This window comes from Phragmites australis, chromosome 3, assembly GCF_958298935.1.
Source record: "Phragmites australis chromosome 3, lpPhrAust1.1, whole genome shotgun sequence".
NCBI classification, from domain to species: domain Eukaryota; kingdom Viridiplantae; phylum Streptophyta; class Magnoliopsida; order Poales; family Poaceae; genus Phragmites; species Phragmites australis.
In genome coordinates this window covers 18,590,558-18,605,562 of record NC_084923.1, presented here as the reverse complement: position 1 = coordinate 18,605,562, position 15,005 = coordinate 18,590,558, and the positions used below count along the sequence as shown (strand labels likewise).

The following is a 15,005-nucleotide window of genomic DNA, read 5'->3' as shown; positions in this document are numbered from 1 at the left end:
GATATTGGGTACACACTTTAAGGATAGTCACTATGTATTTGACATAGTGTAGATCCCACAGTGGTATTAGAGTACTACCTAGTGTATGTCCAATATGCAGAAGTTTTGGAACATTATGTTATATCAAGTGGAAGAGGTAATCACTAATTTACATTAATAAGTATTTTTGCAAGAAATAGAATTTCAATTGCAAAAACAAAGTTGTAAACATAATAGTATGTCATAGGGAATGCACAAGGGCAAACACATGGGACATAACAAATTTCTAGATAAAACAGGATTTAAAACATATATTTACAATATAAAACAATATTGAACATAATTATAGTTAAATATAGGGGCTATAACATAATTTTACAGTATTGTAAATAGTAAATATCATACTTAGCTATAAATATGCAGAAACTGAAGGGGTTTATTGAATAATTGCCAGTCCACTGGAGTTCTCGGTCTGTGGGATGAGAAAACTTGGGCTCTAACCTGTTAAGCCTTTTGGCCCAAGGCCCAGATGGGCTCCTCCCCCCATGCTGCATATAAAGTAGAGAGAGACCAACGGTTAGGGTTGCAACCCTAACCAGCTGCCAGCCGCCCTCATTGAATCTGTCGCCACCTCTGTTGACTGGTCGGAGCCAAGCCGTCGATGATGGGTCAGAGCTGAGTCGACTGAGGTGGAGGCCAAGCCACCTTGTTATGTGTCTGGCCACTATTGGGGAGCCAGCAAGCTGGCGAGGTCGGAGGTCGGACCACCGGATCCAACAAGACAAGGCGCTAGTGCCGGTGACGACGCCAGTGAAGGGGTGCGCTGCCCCCTTCCCCTCTCTTTCGCGCGCATGAAAGGAGCCATGAAACCCCTTCTCCAAGAACACGCGTGCACCCGGGCTTACTTAGGCACTATCGGAGGGGAGGCCGGAGGCAGTAGGGGCCCACGACCCTGGGCGGAGGCCCAGACGATGATTGGCCACCGCTATGGCAAATCGTTGGAGGATGCGGCGGGCCACGGTAGTAGGGGAAGCCATGGTGGACCCTACAGTCGAGGTCAGGGAGCCGCGTCGCGTTGCCATCGTGCCTCTGGCTAAGGTCGACAACGCGACGTCCATGGAGGATGAGGTTGAAGACTCATCAGAGAGAGCCTCCTTGACCACAAAGATGGAGTCAATGAAGGCCAGTGCAAGGAAGGATGACCCGACCAACATGTTGAGGTCGATGTCTCAGGAAGGAGAAGCGAGACTGCAGTTCGCCATTGCTTCAGGAAGGCTCCTGCAGTGGCAAACCTGGAAGATCCAGTTGTAGCTGGCGATCGTCGCATTGGAGGGCTCCGGAGCCGGTCCCGCCGTCTCAGTGAAGGCACCTGTGGGTGTTGATGAAGGCTGGATGGCGTGCACTGGAGTGGAGCGCGTGGCGTCGTCCCGTGGAGGGGTAAGCATGGTGTACTCAAGGGAGTACATCCATATGCGCTCCTCCAGATCCTCCTCCTCTGAGGAGGACACCATCGTCATCGGGCCATTGAAGTATGGTACAATGCCTCTGCGCACTGCCATTATGGGCAGTGGTCCGACGACAAGGACGGATGCAGGAGTGTCTGCGGGAGCAGGTGGAGCCCTTGAAGGTCCGCGGTTGCGGCCAAAATGGCGACAACCATGTGCACGGGTGCATCGACGAGCACGTGTACGACCACTGCTTTGGGTGCGGCCATGAGGCGAGATGTGATGGAGGATTGCTGCCTCCATGGCCATCAAGCAGTGAAGAACATCTCTGGTAGTCGAAAATGATGAATCCATCCTTACCGTGATCTAGGAGAGGCCTTCGTGCCTCTCTGTTGGTGCTTCCTGTGTGCCCAATTGGCCTTTTTCTGCTGTTGTTCCTCAGTGGAGAACAAAGGTGCTGATAACGTATTACGATAGAAAATGTAGAGGGACAATAGATTGAGTAGAGAATTAGAGAGTGGAATCATTATTATAATTGATGAACAATGTTTACATATATATACACAGGGAAGGGACGGCTAAGCATCCGTTGGTGTGGTTGGTTGCCTCCCAACTCCACTTTCCTCTTCACGAGCAAACAGAGCAACACTCAGCGGGAACGGAGGCCGAGCTCCCAGCAGAAGGAGGCCGTATGCGAGTCCGAGCGGGAGGTCACCTGCATGGGCCACCGAGACATCGCCATTGTGTTGCGCGGCACGGCCACCTGCCTCGGGTGGGCCGAGAACCTTTGCACCTCGCTGGTGCCCCTCGACGGCGAGAGCAGCAACGGCCCAGACAGGGGTGCGGAAGCCCAAGGTGGCGTTGAGGTTCTTGATCCTGTACAAGACAGAAGGGGAGAAGACAAAGAGCCTCTCAACTGAGGTGATGGACGAGGTCCAGCGCCTCATGGAGGAGTACAGGGGCGAGGAGCTCAACAATCTAGTCGTCAGGCACAGCCTCGGCTCCGCCTTGGCACTCCTCGTGGCCGACGAGGTCACTTTATCCATCCCTGATGCGCCCCCTGTCGTCGTGGTCTCCTTCGGCGAGCGGAGGCTGAATGGACAGACGACAAATGGTGACGAACGGACAGGTAGGGGCGATGGACGACAACAAACAGACGGATGGACGAACGAACAGCGACGAACGGTGACGAACGAATGGAGCAGCGGCTAAGGCACAAGCAGGTGGGTGGGTCCAGTGGGATTGGGAGTATGGCTGGGTGCGCGAGACCCGAGACAAGGGTGCATCACCAGACAGCGCCCGCTGGTACGTGTCGTCGCCCTCCACGTCCCCGAGTTCAGCATGAGGCGCACGAGCCGGTGCACATCCCGCTACGTCAGGTCGTGCTGGTTGGCGAGGTCAGGGCCGTCAAAGCGCACCTCGAAACCTAACAGAAAAAACATTCCATCGCTCGACCCTCCCTCCCATGCGACGGCGCCGTTGTATGGGCGCGCTGACAACTGGACTCCACCAGCAGCGCCATCGCCGTTGTCGCCTACGATGACTTGGTCGTGCTCGTACGGCCAGTGACCGCCGTCTGGTCCGCCACGCTCCCAGGATGCCTTATTGAACTCCAGATCGCTCCCTGTTCCCTTGTCCTCTGACTCCGGCTCGGACTCCTCCTCGAAGGAGTCCAAGAACACGACACGTAGGCAAAACTCAATGCAGCCGAGGCCAAGCTCCCCCTCGGTGGAGCACCTCCAATGGACTTGCGCGGCCGCCTTCTGCGCCACCTACGGGCGCAACGCTAGGTGGTGGAGAATGGCCACAACCTCACTATCACAGAATTATAGATGATTTCTGAGGACCTGTTACTGATAAAATACTCATAGTCGTTTGCTAAGACGACACATGTGTCTATAATATGATCGCTATCTAGGTATGTCAAGATTTTTATAAATCCTTCTATGTCTCTGATAGACACAAATGGTTTTTAGGAAAACCCTTCTGTAATATTGACACCGACGATTTCTTCTAAAATCCATTTGTGTCTCTCTGATAGACACAGACAAATGACAATGACAAATCGTTTGTACGTAAAGACTGTCTTTAGGAATGATAATATATAGATGATTCATTCTAATAATAGTATGTGACCCTTAATTATTGTTCTTAAGATAGTGCTCTTTGGCATGAGTTTTTCAGACATAAGTGCGCGTGAGTCTTCAGATAGTGGGTTCGAGCTTTATCTGTGGGGCGATTTCTTTGGAGCTTACTCTGCAGCATCGGATGGAATCCCAAGAGGTTAATATCTATATTCTTTAGCTCTAAATTGGTATATTACGACGGTAATTAATTAGGTTAGACAAGGCTACTTTGTTTTCTCTGGGACATTGCACATTATAATATGTTGTTTGGTGTGAAATATGATTTGAATTTTTGAGCTTCTGTTCAAGATTTTTTATATATGTATCTAGCGATTGTGTAATTAGGATTTTTCTTGGCCCTCGTTTTTCACAGATCTGTTTAGTTTAGAAAGAGAATTATGCAAATTTGATAATTCTTCAATTGGTTGCCTTTTTATAGGTCAGAATCATTGCTTCAAAATTTTGCATTTAAAATAATTCTCTAGATTGAGTATTCAATAACTGTTATATTTTGGGAATGTACCTAGATAATCATGTTTGTGATGAGTTTCTGAATGACATATTTGGATTCATGCGTGCTGCCGAGACAGATATGCTAAACAAGAATAAGAAATTTATGACTTGTCCATAGATTGACTGCAAAAATGAGAATTTTTTTCAAAGGCACATAATATACACGCACACTTGATTATGCAAGGATTCACATAAAACTATACATGTTGGATCAAGTATGAAGAAGAAGATGTGAATGACCTTGATGATGATATGCATGAAGAAGGTGTTCCTGAGTGTGATGTGCATCAAGTTATTCCTAGCAGGGACATTGAAGATATTGTTGATGACTTTATGGACTGAGTTGATGATATTCTTTATAATTTGGAGCAGATGGTCTATAATGCCATGGGGAATGATGAATATAATGATAGAGAGTTAGCTAGATTTTAAGAATTTATGTGGTAGTCCAAGGAACCATTATATCTGGGTTGTGAGGAGCAATACACGTTGTTGTATGTGGTACTCCTTTTGAAATTGAAGGTAAGCAATTGCTGGTTTGATAAGAGTTTCACAATATTATTACGTTTGTTAGTAGTATTGCTTTCCAACAGGAATCTGATGTCCACATCCACGTATGAGGCAAAGAAGATAATTTATCCTTTGAGATTGAAAGTGGAAAGAATTCATGCTTGCAAGCAATACTATATTATTTATCATGGAGAGTATGTAGACTTGCATGAGTGTAAGGTTTGTGGAACCCCTCGATACAAGTGCCAGAATGATGGGGGTGATAGCCGTAGGAACAAAGGACCTCTTGCAAATGTGATATAGTATCTTCTTGTAATTCCTCATTTGAAGCGTTTGTTTGCCAACAAAAAAAGACCAAATTGCTTCATTGGCACAAAGAGTGCCATAAGAATGATTCAAACTATGACACCCTGTTGATTGTGTGTAGTGGCAAAACATCGACCTCCTGCTATTCTCACCCTAAAAAGCATTGAATCAGATGAATAATTTACCATTAACTTCCTTGCAAATGAATTGTCACATTTCAGCACCAAGGCTACTTCATTTTTCCCTATAACCTGGGTTGTCATTGGGTTTAGTGGTCATAATTCCTAAAATCAATAAAGTGTGGTATATTGATTCCATAAAGATGCAAATACGTGACTATTCTAGATTGCAAAAAGTTATCAACATGTGAGTTATTTCTAACTATACTTAGTTCATTTGAGATTCTTTTCAATTCAAGAAATTTAATTTATATTATTGTTGCATGCACGTGGAGTTTTCAAGAGATATGTCGGTCAGAAAGGTTGATGCATAGATGAAAGGATCAACCAAACTACATCATCCCTTCTTTGCTTTCCAGTGCTACCAGCAACCACCGAGCAACACATGTGGCTTTTACGTTACCCGCTACATGAAAATCATCACAGATATGAGGGATCAAGATTCAAAGGTTGATAAGTCATCGTTGCTATTTCAATCTCGATTTACACATACTCATTACTTATATTTTTTTCTCTACCGACAGAATTTCAAACTTCCAACAACTCAACTTTCAACTAAAAAACTATGTGAAATCCGATGACGGCTTGCCCTTTTCTTAGCTGATCAAGTAATACATTTTAATACCAAATATTCAAAGAAAAAGAGACAAAAAGAGAGAGTTGGCCAAATAATTAACTTTTAAATCCATTGCTCATATAAATGATTGGAGACCGCAGTTGTGTAGATCTCGTTGAGACGTACCCATTTTGCTATATAAATGTCAATTTCAGACACCTTGTGACCCGTGGCAAGCCCAATAAACCTAGACCGTTGATTAAAAAAGAGAGGATAAAGACCGTGGATGAATTGGCCCTCAACCCGATCATTGTGACCCGTGGCAAGCCCTCAATCTCTGCCCTCATATCTCAGTTTCGGACACCTTGTGACCCGTGGCAAGCCCTCAATCTCGAGCCGACTCGACTCCCCGCCAACCTACTGAGCCTCTACTGCCTAGGGAGCATGTAGACGAAGGGAGAGGAACAAGCTGCTATGGTTGGTGGTGGTGGTGCTGCTGTTGTGCAGCCGTGAAGGATGACTTGAGTGGAAGCAAGTGAGAAGAAGAACAGAAGAGAAGGAGAAAGGGAAGAAATAGGGGAAAGGTTGGAAATTTTCTGACTTCGTCGGATTCATCATCAATCCTTCAAAGGTGATTCCTAAGTAATCCCTAGACATTTGTGGTTGAAATGAATCAAATCAATTCTCGTCAGACATGTGATTGATAATCGAATTCATTTACAATAGCTGTTGTTGAGATGAAGATGTGACATCTGAAGTAATTCATCTTTTCTTTTAAATTAAACAAGGACTAATCAGTAAGAGAAATCTAGTTTGGACCTTGAAGTGGAGATGTCACATTGGTTTATTCTTTACGAGTATTTCTATTCGGCATATTTTGAATTAACGACGTATATGCAATGTTTTTGGGCGTAGGAAGAGCGTTCTTGTACTATATACGTTATTGATATGTTTTGGTGTTAAAATTATACTTGTGCAGGTGGTAGTACTTCCGAGCATACCTAAGCAAGGTTTCTTCATCGCCTTTAGTAAGAGGCAAGTAACATGGGGGTGAAATTTAGTGCTGTGTTTATATTCATGTCTTACTTCTTTTGCAAATAAAATTGAAGTATATGACATTTTCTAATTCATTCAAATCATGGATGATGTTGCATTTGATGAATTAAATCCATGCCATTCTTTTAGATTTGGATTATGTCGTTGGCATCATGAATCAGTTATAGTGTATTTTTATCATAAGTCATCAAAAGAAAAATATAAGAATTGACGTCAATTCACATGCATACATTTGCATTTATGCACTTCATATGATGATAAAGGCTGGTCACTGCCATTGTGTGTGACTCATACCGGTACATGGAGTTGCATGAGAGGTTGGCATCGTCAAGTGCAAAACTCTCAAATGGAGTTGCATCATATCATTCATACATTTATATAATATTTGAAAAATACAGAATCCTGGAAGGTTTAGTGCCATGATATATGGGAGACCGTATTGGAGATTGTTGTTGTTGTTGTTCTGTTGACGAGTGAATCAAGATTGTTCTCTTAAAATTCATATGTTTTGGCTTTTCGTGGTGCGAAAAATGGTTGTTTCTAAAATACTCTTTCACCAGGTGAGATATGTTTATATTTATAGTTGTTACTTGCTGAGCTTATCTCACCCCTATTAACTCCTTTTCAGGTACGCTTAGGCTATTGATGTGCATTTTGGGCATGGAACTAGTAGCTGCATGCACTACCTCGACACAATGTTAATAACCCAATTCGTCTTTAAAACAATGTTTTTGATACTTGTCGGTGTTGTAATAAGTTTTGTTTGAAGAAGTAAACTTGTATATGCTATAGTAAGATGTATATTTTAGTTGCATCATGAGAATTTTATATGTCGTTTATATCCTATATATCTTGCCTGTGATTATCGATTGTATTGTTATTTATATCGCACTTTTAGAGGAAACTCTACCAAAAATTTCACTTTTAGAGGAAACTCTATCAAAAATTTGAATTTTTAACTGTTTTATGCTTAGTCGTAAAGTACAGTGTTACATAAATAAGAAAGGGGAGTCCCATTGTCCTGCATGTGCTATGTATTGTCTGGGTTTGAACTATGTGATGTACATTCTTGAACTCTATGTGATGTAATTGTATTTTTTACATTTGATAATGAGTTCTATTTTAGTGATCTATGATTGTGGTATGTCCGTGTTATATTGCCTATGTACATTTCATAATATTCTATGATTGTGATATGTCCAGATGTTATCGAGGGAGTGAAAGTGCATCTAGGTCCCCGCTGTGGATTTTGATGATTGACGACAAGTGATTAAGAGACTAATGCATTCAATTGAGCATGTGAACAGGTGAAAGTCCCAATAATGTAAAGGTAATGACATTGGCAACCCTAAAAAATGAAGAAAGAAGACGACACGTGAATATTCTGTGATGTACTCTTTTATTTATAATTGGGTTTAGGAAAACGCCATACTATCAAGAGGGATGTATCGCGATGTTTCTTAGTCATGACTCAGTGCTCAAAGTGCTCATATCTCGTAGCTAGGTGAGATACACAAGTTACAACACTAACACCGAGCTAAAAAGACTCTGTCATATCAGAAGTTCTGATTGGTAGATCAAAAGTTCCGATTGAGTCGGAATGTCTGATTTTTAGGAATTTAGAGCTCTCGGGTTCTCTTCTCTGGTCGAATTGGAAGTTCCGATTGGTAGATCCGGAGTTCTGATTGGTAGATTGGAAGTTTCGATCTGGTCTGAATGTCTGAATTTTAGGAATCTGAGGCTCTCAGGTTTTTATTTATTGAATCGGAAATTCTGATGTGGTCGGACTGTTCAATTTTCTCAAACCTAGGTTTCTCGGTTAGTGCTACGTATTGAATCGAAAGTTTCGATTGGTTGAATGGGAAGTTCCGATATTCTGGTATTTTGTACACATCGGAAGTTCCAATAAGGGATATCGGAAGTTCCAATGTGGGCCGAATTTGAGCATAACGCCTAGTTTTTGGGGATTCCCTATTTATACCCCCCTCACTCTCTCATTTCGGGCTGGTGGTTCCTTGCACAAGAAAAACATCTCCAGAGCCCCAAAGAGCACCTCTCATGTCCCTAGCTTTGTGATTCACCTTGTGAAAGGGATTTGAGTGAGAGATCGAGTGAAAGTAAAATTGAGTCGATCTTTGAGCACTTGAGTCCATCTCCAAGCCTTGCTTCATGTGCATTCATTACTCTTGGAGATTGAGGTCTTCTAGATGACTAAGAGTCACTCACGAGCCCCAGTCGATTGTGGTGCGCTGTTAGAAGTTTGTGAAGACCAGATTTCGTCTTCGAAAGGGAAGGAATACCAAGTGGAGTCGAGGAGTGCTTGATGCAACCTCATGAGGTAAATGGTTGAAAGAGACCTGACTTTGTGTCCCTCAACGGAGACGTAGGATCCCCTCAAGGATCTGAACTTTGGGAAACAAATTCGTTGAGTCTCCCCTCCATTGGTTATTTCTAACCTCTTATGTTATTTCGAGTAATTCGATTGTTATCTTGCTTTATGCTTCGTGATTGCTAGCCCTACTTTAAATTGAGTAGTTGCATATCTCATCATTGCGTATAGATCTAGTTAGGTTTATTTTCAGTAAATCGAAAGTTCCCATCATTTGAACCAGAACTTCCGGTCATTTGAACCAGAACTTCCGGTCATTTGAACCAGAACTTCCGGTCTTAGTCAGAACATCTGATTCAAGATCGGAATATTTGACCTGCTTCCGCATTTCTGATTTGTTTTTTTGAAACAACGTATATTCACTCCTAGACCACTCTCTCGATCCTTCAGGGAGTAAAATGGGTGCTTGGGGGGGGGGGGGGGAGGGGACAGAGGTACATAGACGGTTTCTATAAAAATACATTTAAAATACATAGACATATATTGTTATTAAATTAACACGTCTATAAAATTTAACCTGAAAATAGAAAATCCATCCGAAACCATATGAGAGTCACTTCCTTCCGAGTCCGATTACATGCTGACGTCAGTTTTTTTTAAATATATTTTGAAAATTAAAAAATTACAAAACTAGATGTACATTTGAATAAATTGTAAAATATGTTATTATTGCTATTATAAGGGTGACACCTTTAAAAAATAAAGAAATTGCCCTTCCAACGGGTGACAAGTAAAAAAAATAAATAAAAAACCATTATGTTCTATTGCTCTCAAAATTTAAAACACTATCGAAATAGTAAAAAAAATTCTGAAAAAAATATACGTTGTAGAGAGCACTATGATCTTGCTCTCAAAAAAATTTCAGATAAAAATATGATATGTACATTGAGAAAAAAAATTCATTGAACACCGTTTGCTTGTGTACAATAAAATTTATCTTTTTTTTTCATTATAAAAGTAATTGTTTGAGTTGAATTTTGTTGGAGCAATTGATTATAGAATCCTCTATAACATATCTTATTTTAGAATATTTCATGTCTATTTTGATAGTGTTTTGAACTTTAAGCGCAATAAAACGTATTATTTTTCTAATTTTTTAACCCGTCCGACGACATCTTTATTTTCTAAGGTGCCATTCATTGGAAGCGACGTTGCTGTCACCTGTTGCCCTTCCCCACGGAAAAACCGTTTGAGCTATTCCTGAATAGCTTCCTTAGGATTTCTTTGCTCGGTGAATATCTTGCTAGAAGATATAATTTTTTAATTGAGGTTTAGTATCTTTTTGTCTTTACGTAACTCATATAGATTTTTTTATTTTTTAATGGGCGACAATAGTTTTTTTTTAAAATTTTCCAAACAGACGTCTAGATTTATATTTTTTAATTTTCGAAATAAAAAATAAAAATTTCGCTTGAATGGGCTTCAACAAGTGGGCCGGCCCCTAATCAGTTTGGCCGAGCCCAAGTAAGAAGCCGTTCTTTCCAGAGTGGTGTGGAGCGGGGGCGGGGTGCGGGCAAAGGAGGCCGACCTGTCGGCTTCTTTTCCGCCGCCTCCCCTCCTCTGTCCTCTCCACTTTCGCCTGTCAGCTCCGCTTCCCTTCACTTCCCTCTGCTCTGGCTCTGCTTGCCACTCGCTCTCCCTGATCCTCCACTTCACTAGTGCGGAGGCTTCGCTGGGCCTTGCTTGCATTGGGTTCCGCTTCAAATCGAATCGATTCGATCGGCCTGGCTCCGGCTGACTGCGATTCGAAATCCGAGGACGAGATCGACGGAGCGCCGGTCGCCAATGCCGCCGCGTCCGGCGCTGCTGCTGCTGTCCTTGCTTCTCCTATTGGTTGCGGCGGCGCGGGCGGGGGACCCCTACGCGTACTACGACTGGGAGGTCTCCTACTTCTCCGCCCAGCCCCTCGGCGTCAAGCAGAAGGTTCGTGCTCCCTCCTCTCCCCCTTCCCCTCGCAACAGTGATAGCGACACTGACTGAAGCAACGGTAATGGCTGCAGGTGATTGGCATCAATGGGCAGTTCCCGGGCCCGGTGCTGAACGTGACGACCAACTGGAACGTGGTGGTGAACGTCCGCAACGCGCTGGACGAGCCGCTGCTGCTCACCTGGAACGGCGTGCAGCAGCGCAAGAGCGCGTGGCAGGACGGCGTGCTCGGCACCAACTGCGCCATCCCCGCCGGATGGAACTGGACTTACCAGTTCCAGGTCAAGGACCAGGTCGGCAGCTTCTTCTACTTCCCCTCCACGCCCCTGCACCGCGCCGCGGGAGGGTACGGCGCCATCGCCATAAACAACCGCGACGTCATCCCGATCCCATTCCCGTTCCCCGACGGTGACATCACACTCTTCATCGGCGACTGGTATAACCGGGGACACAAGGAGCTCAGGAGGGCACTCGACGGCGGCACCCCTCTCGGGCCACCCGACGGCGTCGTCATCAACGGATTGGGGCCATACCGCTACAATGAAACCGTTGTTCCGCCAGGGATCACCTACGAGAGGATCAATGTCGAGCCAGGTTTGCTTTGGCATTTGAAATTTGAATTTTAATTTGCTAGCCTGCATGGAGACAGGATGGAATCAGTAGTACCGTCTTGCCATTTCAGGGAAGACTTACAGGCTTCGGGTACACAATGTTGGTGTATCGACAAGCTTAAATTTCAGGATCCAAAACCACAACCTGCTTCTTGTGGAGACTGAAGGCTCCTACACCTCGCAGCAGAACTACACCAACATGGATATCCATGTTGGCCAGTCCTACTCATTCTTGGTCACTATGGATCAGAATGCTAGCACTGACTACTACGTGGTCGCAAGTGCTCGCTTTGTTGATGCCACCGTGGTGGATAAGTTGACTGGGGTTGCCATTCTCCATTATTCCAACTCCCAGGGTCCAGCCTTTGGCCCTCTGCCAGATCCCCCAAATGATCAGTATGACACGGCATTCTCCATAAATCAAGCAAGATCTATCAGGTACCCCGACAGATTTTGCATCATTCCTATTCCTGACTCTGCATATGGGATTGTTCACACAATGCATACTCCAATTGTTGTTCTGTTACAGATGGAATGTTACAGCTAGTGGTGCCCGTCCCAATCCACAGGGTTCATTCCATTATGGTGACATTACCGTGACAGAGGTGTATCTGTTGCAGAGTAGACCACCTGAGTTCATAAATGGGAAACTGAGTTCGACTCTGAATGGAATTTCTTACATTGCTCCATCGACTCCCTTGCTTCTTGCACAATTATTTAATGTCCCGGGAGTGTACAAATTGGATTTTCCTAATCATCCGATGAATAGATTACCAAAAGTCGACACATCCATTATAAATGGCACCTATAAAGGCTTCATCGAGATTATATTCCAAAACAACGCCACAACTCTACAGAGCTACCACTTGGATGGCTATGCATTCTTTGTTGTTGGGTAAATCTCACGCCGCACTGTCCATCTTTGTTATTTAGATTTATGCTGTTTACTTATGGTTGTTTGTTGTCAGGATGGACTATGGATTGTGGACTGAGAACAGTCGCGGCACATATAACAAATGGGATGGTGTTGCACGCTCCACAATCCAGGTGCTGAAAATGGATGTCCCGATGTCTTTATGGTTGTCTAGCTTAATTGCCACATGTCCTCATCTGGTTCTGTATGGTCTGCCCACAGCTGAGAAATACTGTTACAGTATGATTGGTACAAAGTAGAGAAACTTGAGGGAAATCATGGAGGATATGCTAATGCTAGTTTTGAATTCAGTAATTTGGCCAAAAATAGTGCTAATGCTCTTATCAACGTTAGTGATCAGTAAACCTGCTTAAGTATTAGGTGCATATTGAACAACTTACCACAGGTCAACTGTTTGTAGTTGCTCCAATATTTGTTCGGAGATTCATGGGAATGTCAGATAGCAGCTAATCTGTGAGAATATTAATTTTTTTGTGCGTCTGACTGAAGAAAGTATATATCCCGTAGTGGTTAGAGTAAATGCAGTGGTACATGCTTTCCTATTTCAAATAAGGTTAAGGCCAAATGATAGCTAACCAATTCCTTTGTTTTAGCAATTTCCATGCCATAGGAAACCTCATAAGTTCACAGATACTGGTAGACTGCAAATGCTCGTAGTAAATCATTACATTGATTTCAGGCAGCTGCATGATTGTTCTATCATGACTTAAATTCTCCTTTTGGGACAAATCTAAACTTACGTTTGGATATAAAGTACGGCTGCAGTCGAGAAATACTTTCTAATTTTTTTTGGTACAATCCACTTGTTGAGCCATCATTACAATGTGGTACAGCCTTTAATTTGACTACTTGACATGCCTTTCATCAGGAATTTATCAACATGATTGCAGGTATTCCCTGGAGCTTGGACGGCTGTTCTTGTGTTTCTGGACAATGCAGGCATATGGAATCTGCGTGTGCAGAATCTTGATAGCTGGTACCTGGGGCAAGAAGTGTACATCAGTGTTGTTAACCCAGAGGACAGCAGCAACACGACTTCCGTTCCTGATAATGCAATCTTCTGTGGTGCACTATCAAGCCTACAAAAGTGAGCTTCCTGTGACTTTGTACATGTTGTAAATTTTGCAGCACAAGATCAAGTTGTACAGATGTATACTTTTTCTTAGTTCTTACTTATCACTCTGTGTTGATTTTTCTCTGCAGAGAGCAATCACATAGATTCCAGTATTCCGAAGCTTCACCGGTTGCCTCGTTGAGGAAAACGATTTCTCCTCTGCTTTTGTTGGCATGCTTCATCATTTGGTTCCAATGATCCCCACCTTAAGTTTGTCTACTGGACATATGGAACAGCGTAAGGTTTGGAGATGAAAGCCGGTCTGGATGATGTTTTTGGTTGCTGTTGAGAATTTGATGCTTGATTTGGTTAGCTCGAGTGATCTGAATGCAAATCCCAAAGTGGCAGATACGCAGACGTGGGTAAGATTTTTCTCTCTCTCGAGAAGTGCAGGTAAATGATGCACTTGCTGTTGGCGTGTGGGTAGGTTGTCCTGTATGTAATTTGACTGATTAATTTGTTTCGCTTATTGGGTGTCGTAGCTGAGCTTTATCAGATCCGACAAGGCATGCATGAACAGCTCGCCAGGCATACAAATGAAGTGCAAATTGGGTTGAAGCAGTAGTGATGTCGTCCTCAATCTGTCTGCCGTGATAGGGTAAAAATTCAAAAGTAGATAACATGCATGATCATATTTATAAAAATAGATAATATGTCATCGTATTTAGAATTCTGGCATACATATTTGGTATTTTATTTATCAAAAACCGTTTTTCGGTACATAAGGTGCCAACTATAGGTTGGTTCCACCATTTTCGGCATGTCTCCATCATTTTCGACACACGAGGTGACGAAAATGGTCTATAATGTCATATTCGGCACCTGGTGTGTCGAATATGGTCGGGATTACCTTACGGTCGTACTGTGTCGTCTCGTTATCGCGTCACGTCACGTTGGTGGGTCACTTTGATGTTATTGGTGCTTTCAGCGCGGTCGGTTTAGGTGGTGCTGGATTTTATGCTAATTGCGTCGCGTGTTACCCGCTATAAAGTGAGAGTGAGGAGGAGCAACAGAGACAAGGAGGAGCAGAGACGAGCAACAGAGCTTCAGGCCAGGAGCAGAGGCAAGAAGCAGCAGAGGTAAGCATCAAAGCTTAGGCAAAGAGCTCAGGAGAGGAGGAGCAGCAGTGCGAGATCAGTTATAGTAAGTACTTAGATTATGTAGGTAATTAATACTTAGATTAGTAACAGTAATTAGAGTAAGTAGATTATTTAATCTATTTAATTATATTTGATCAATTATATCAAGTTGATAAATTAGAGTACGTAGGTTATGTATCTAATTAATAATTAGATTAGTAATAGTAATTATAGTAAGTAGATTGTTTAATCCTTTCAATAAAATTTGATAAATTATATTAA

At 43.1% G+C, this 15,005-nt stretch overlaps 1 protein-coding gene across 1 annotated transcript; it reads left to right on the top strand.

The window, feature by feature from the left end:
* Positions 1 to 10,576: 10,576 nt before the first annotated feature.
* On the top strand, positions 10,577 to 14,208 carry LOC133912529 (monocopper oxidase-like protein SKU5). The gene is made up of 7 exons (XM_062355315.1): positions 10,577 to 10,982; positions 11,060 to 11,579; positions 11,668 to 12,034; positions 12,126 to 12,491; positions 12,565 to 12,643; positions 13,421 to 13,617; positions 13,734 to 14,208. The coding sequence occupies exons 1-7, from the start codon at positions 10,845 to 10,847 to the stop codon at positions 13,840 to 13,842; spliced, it is 1,776 nt and encodes a 591-aa protein (XP_062211299.1). The 5' UTR covers positions 10,577 to 10,844; the 3' UTR covers positions 13,843 to 14,208.
* The last annotated feature ends 797 nt before the right edge of the window (positions 14,209 to 15,005 follow it).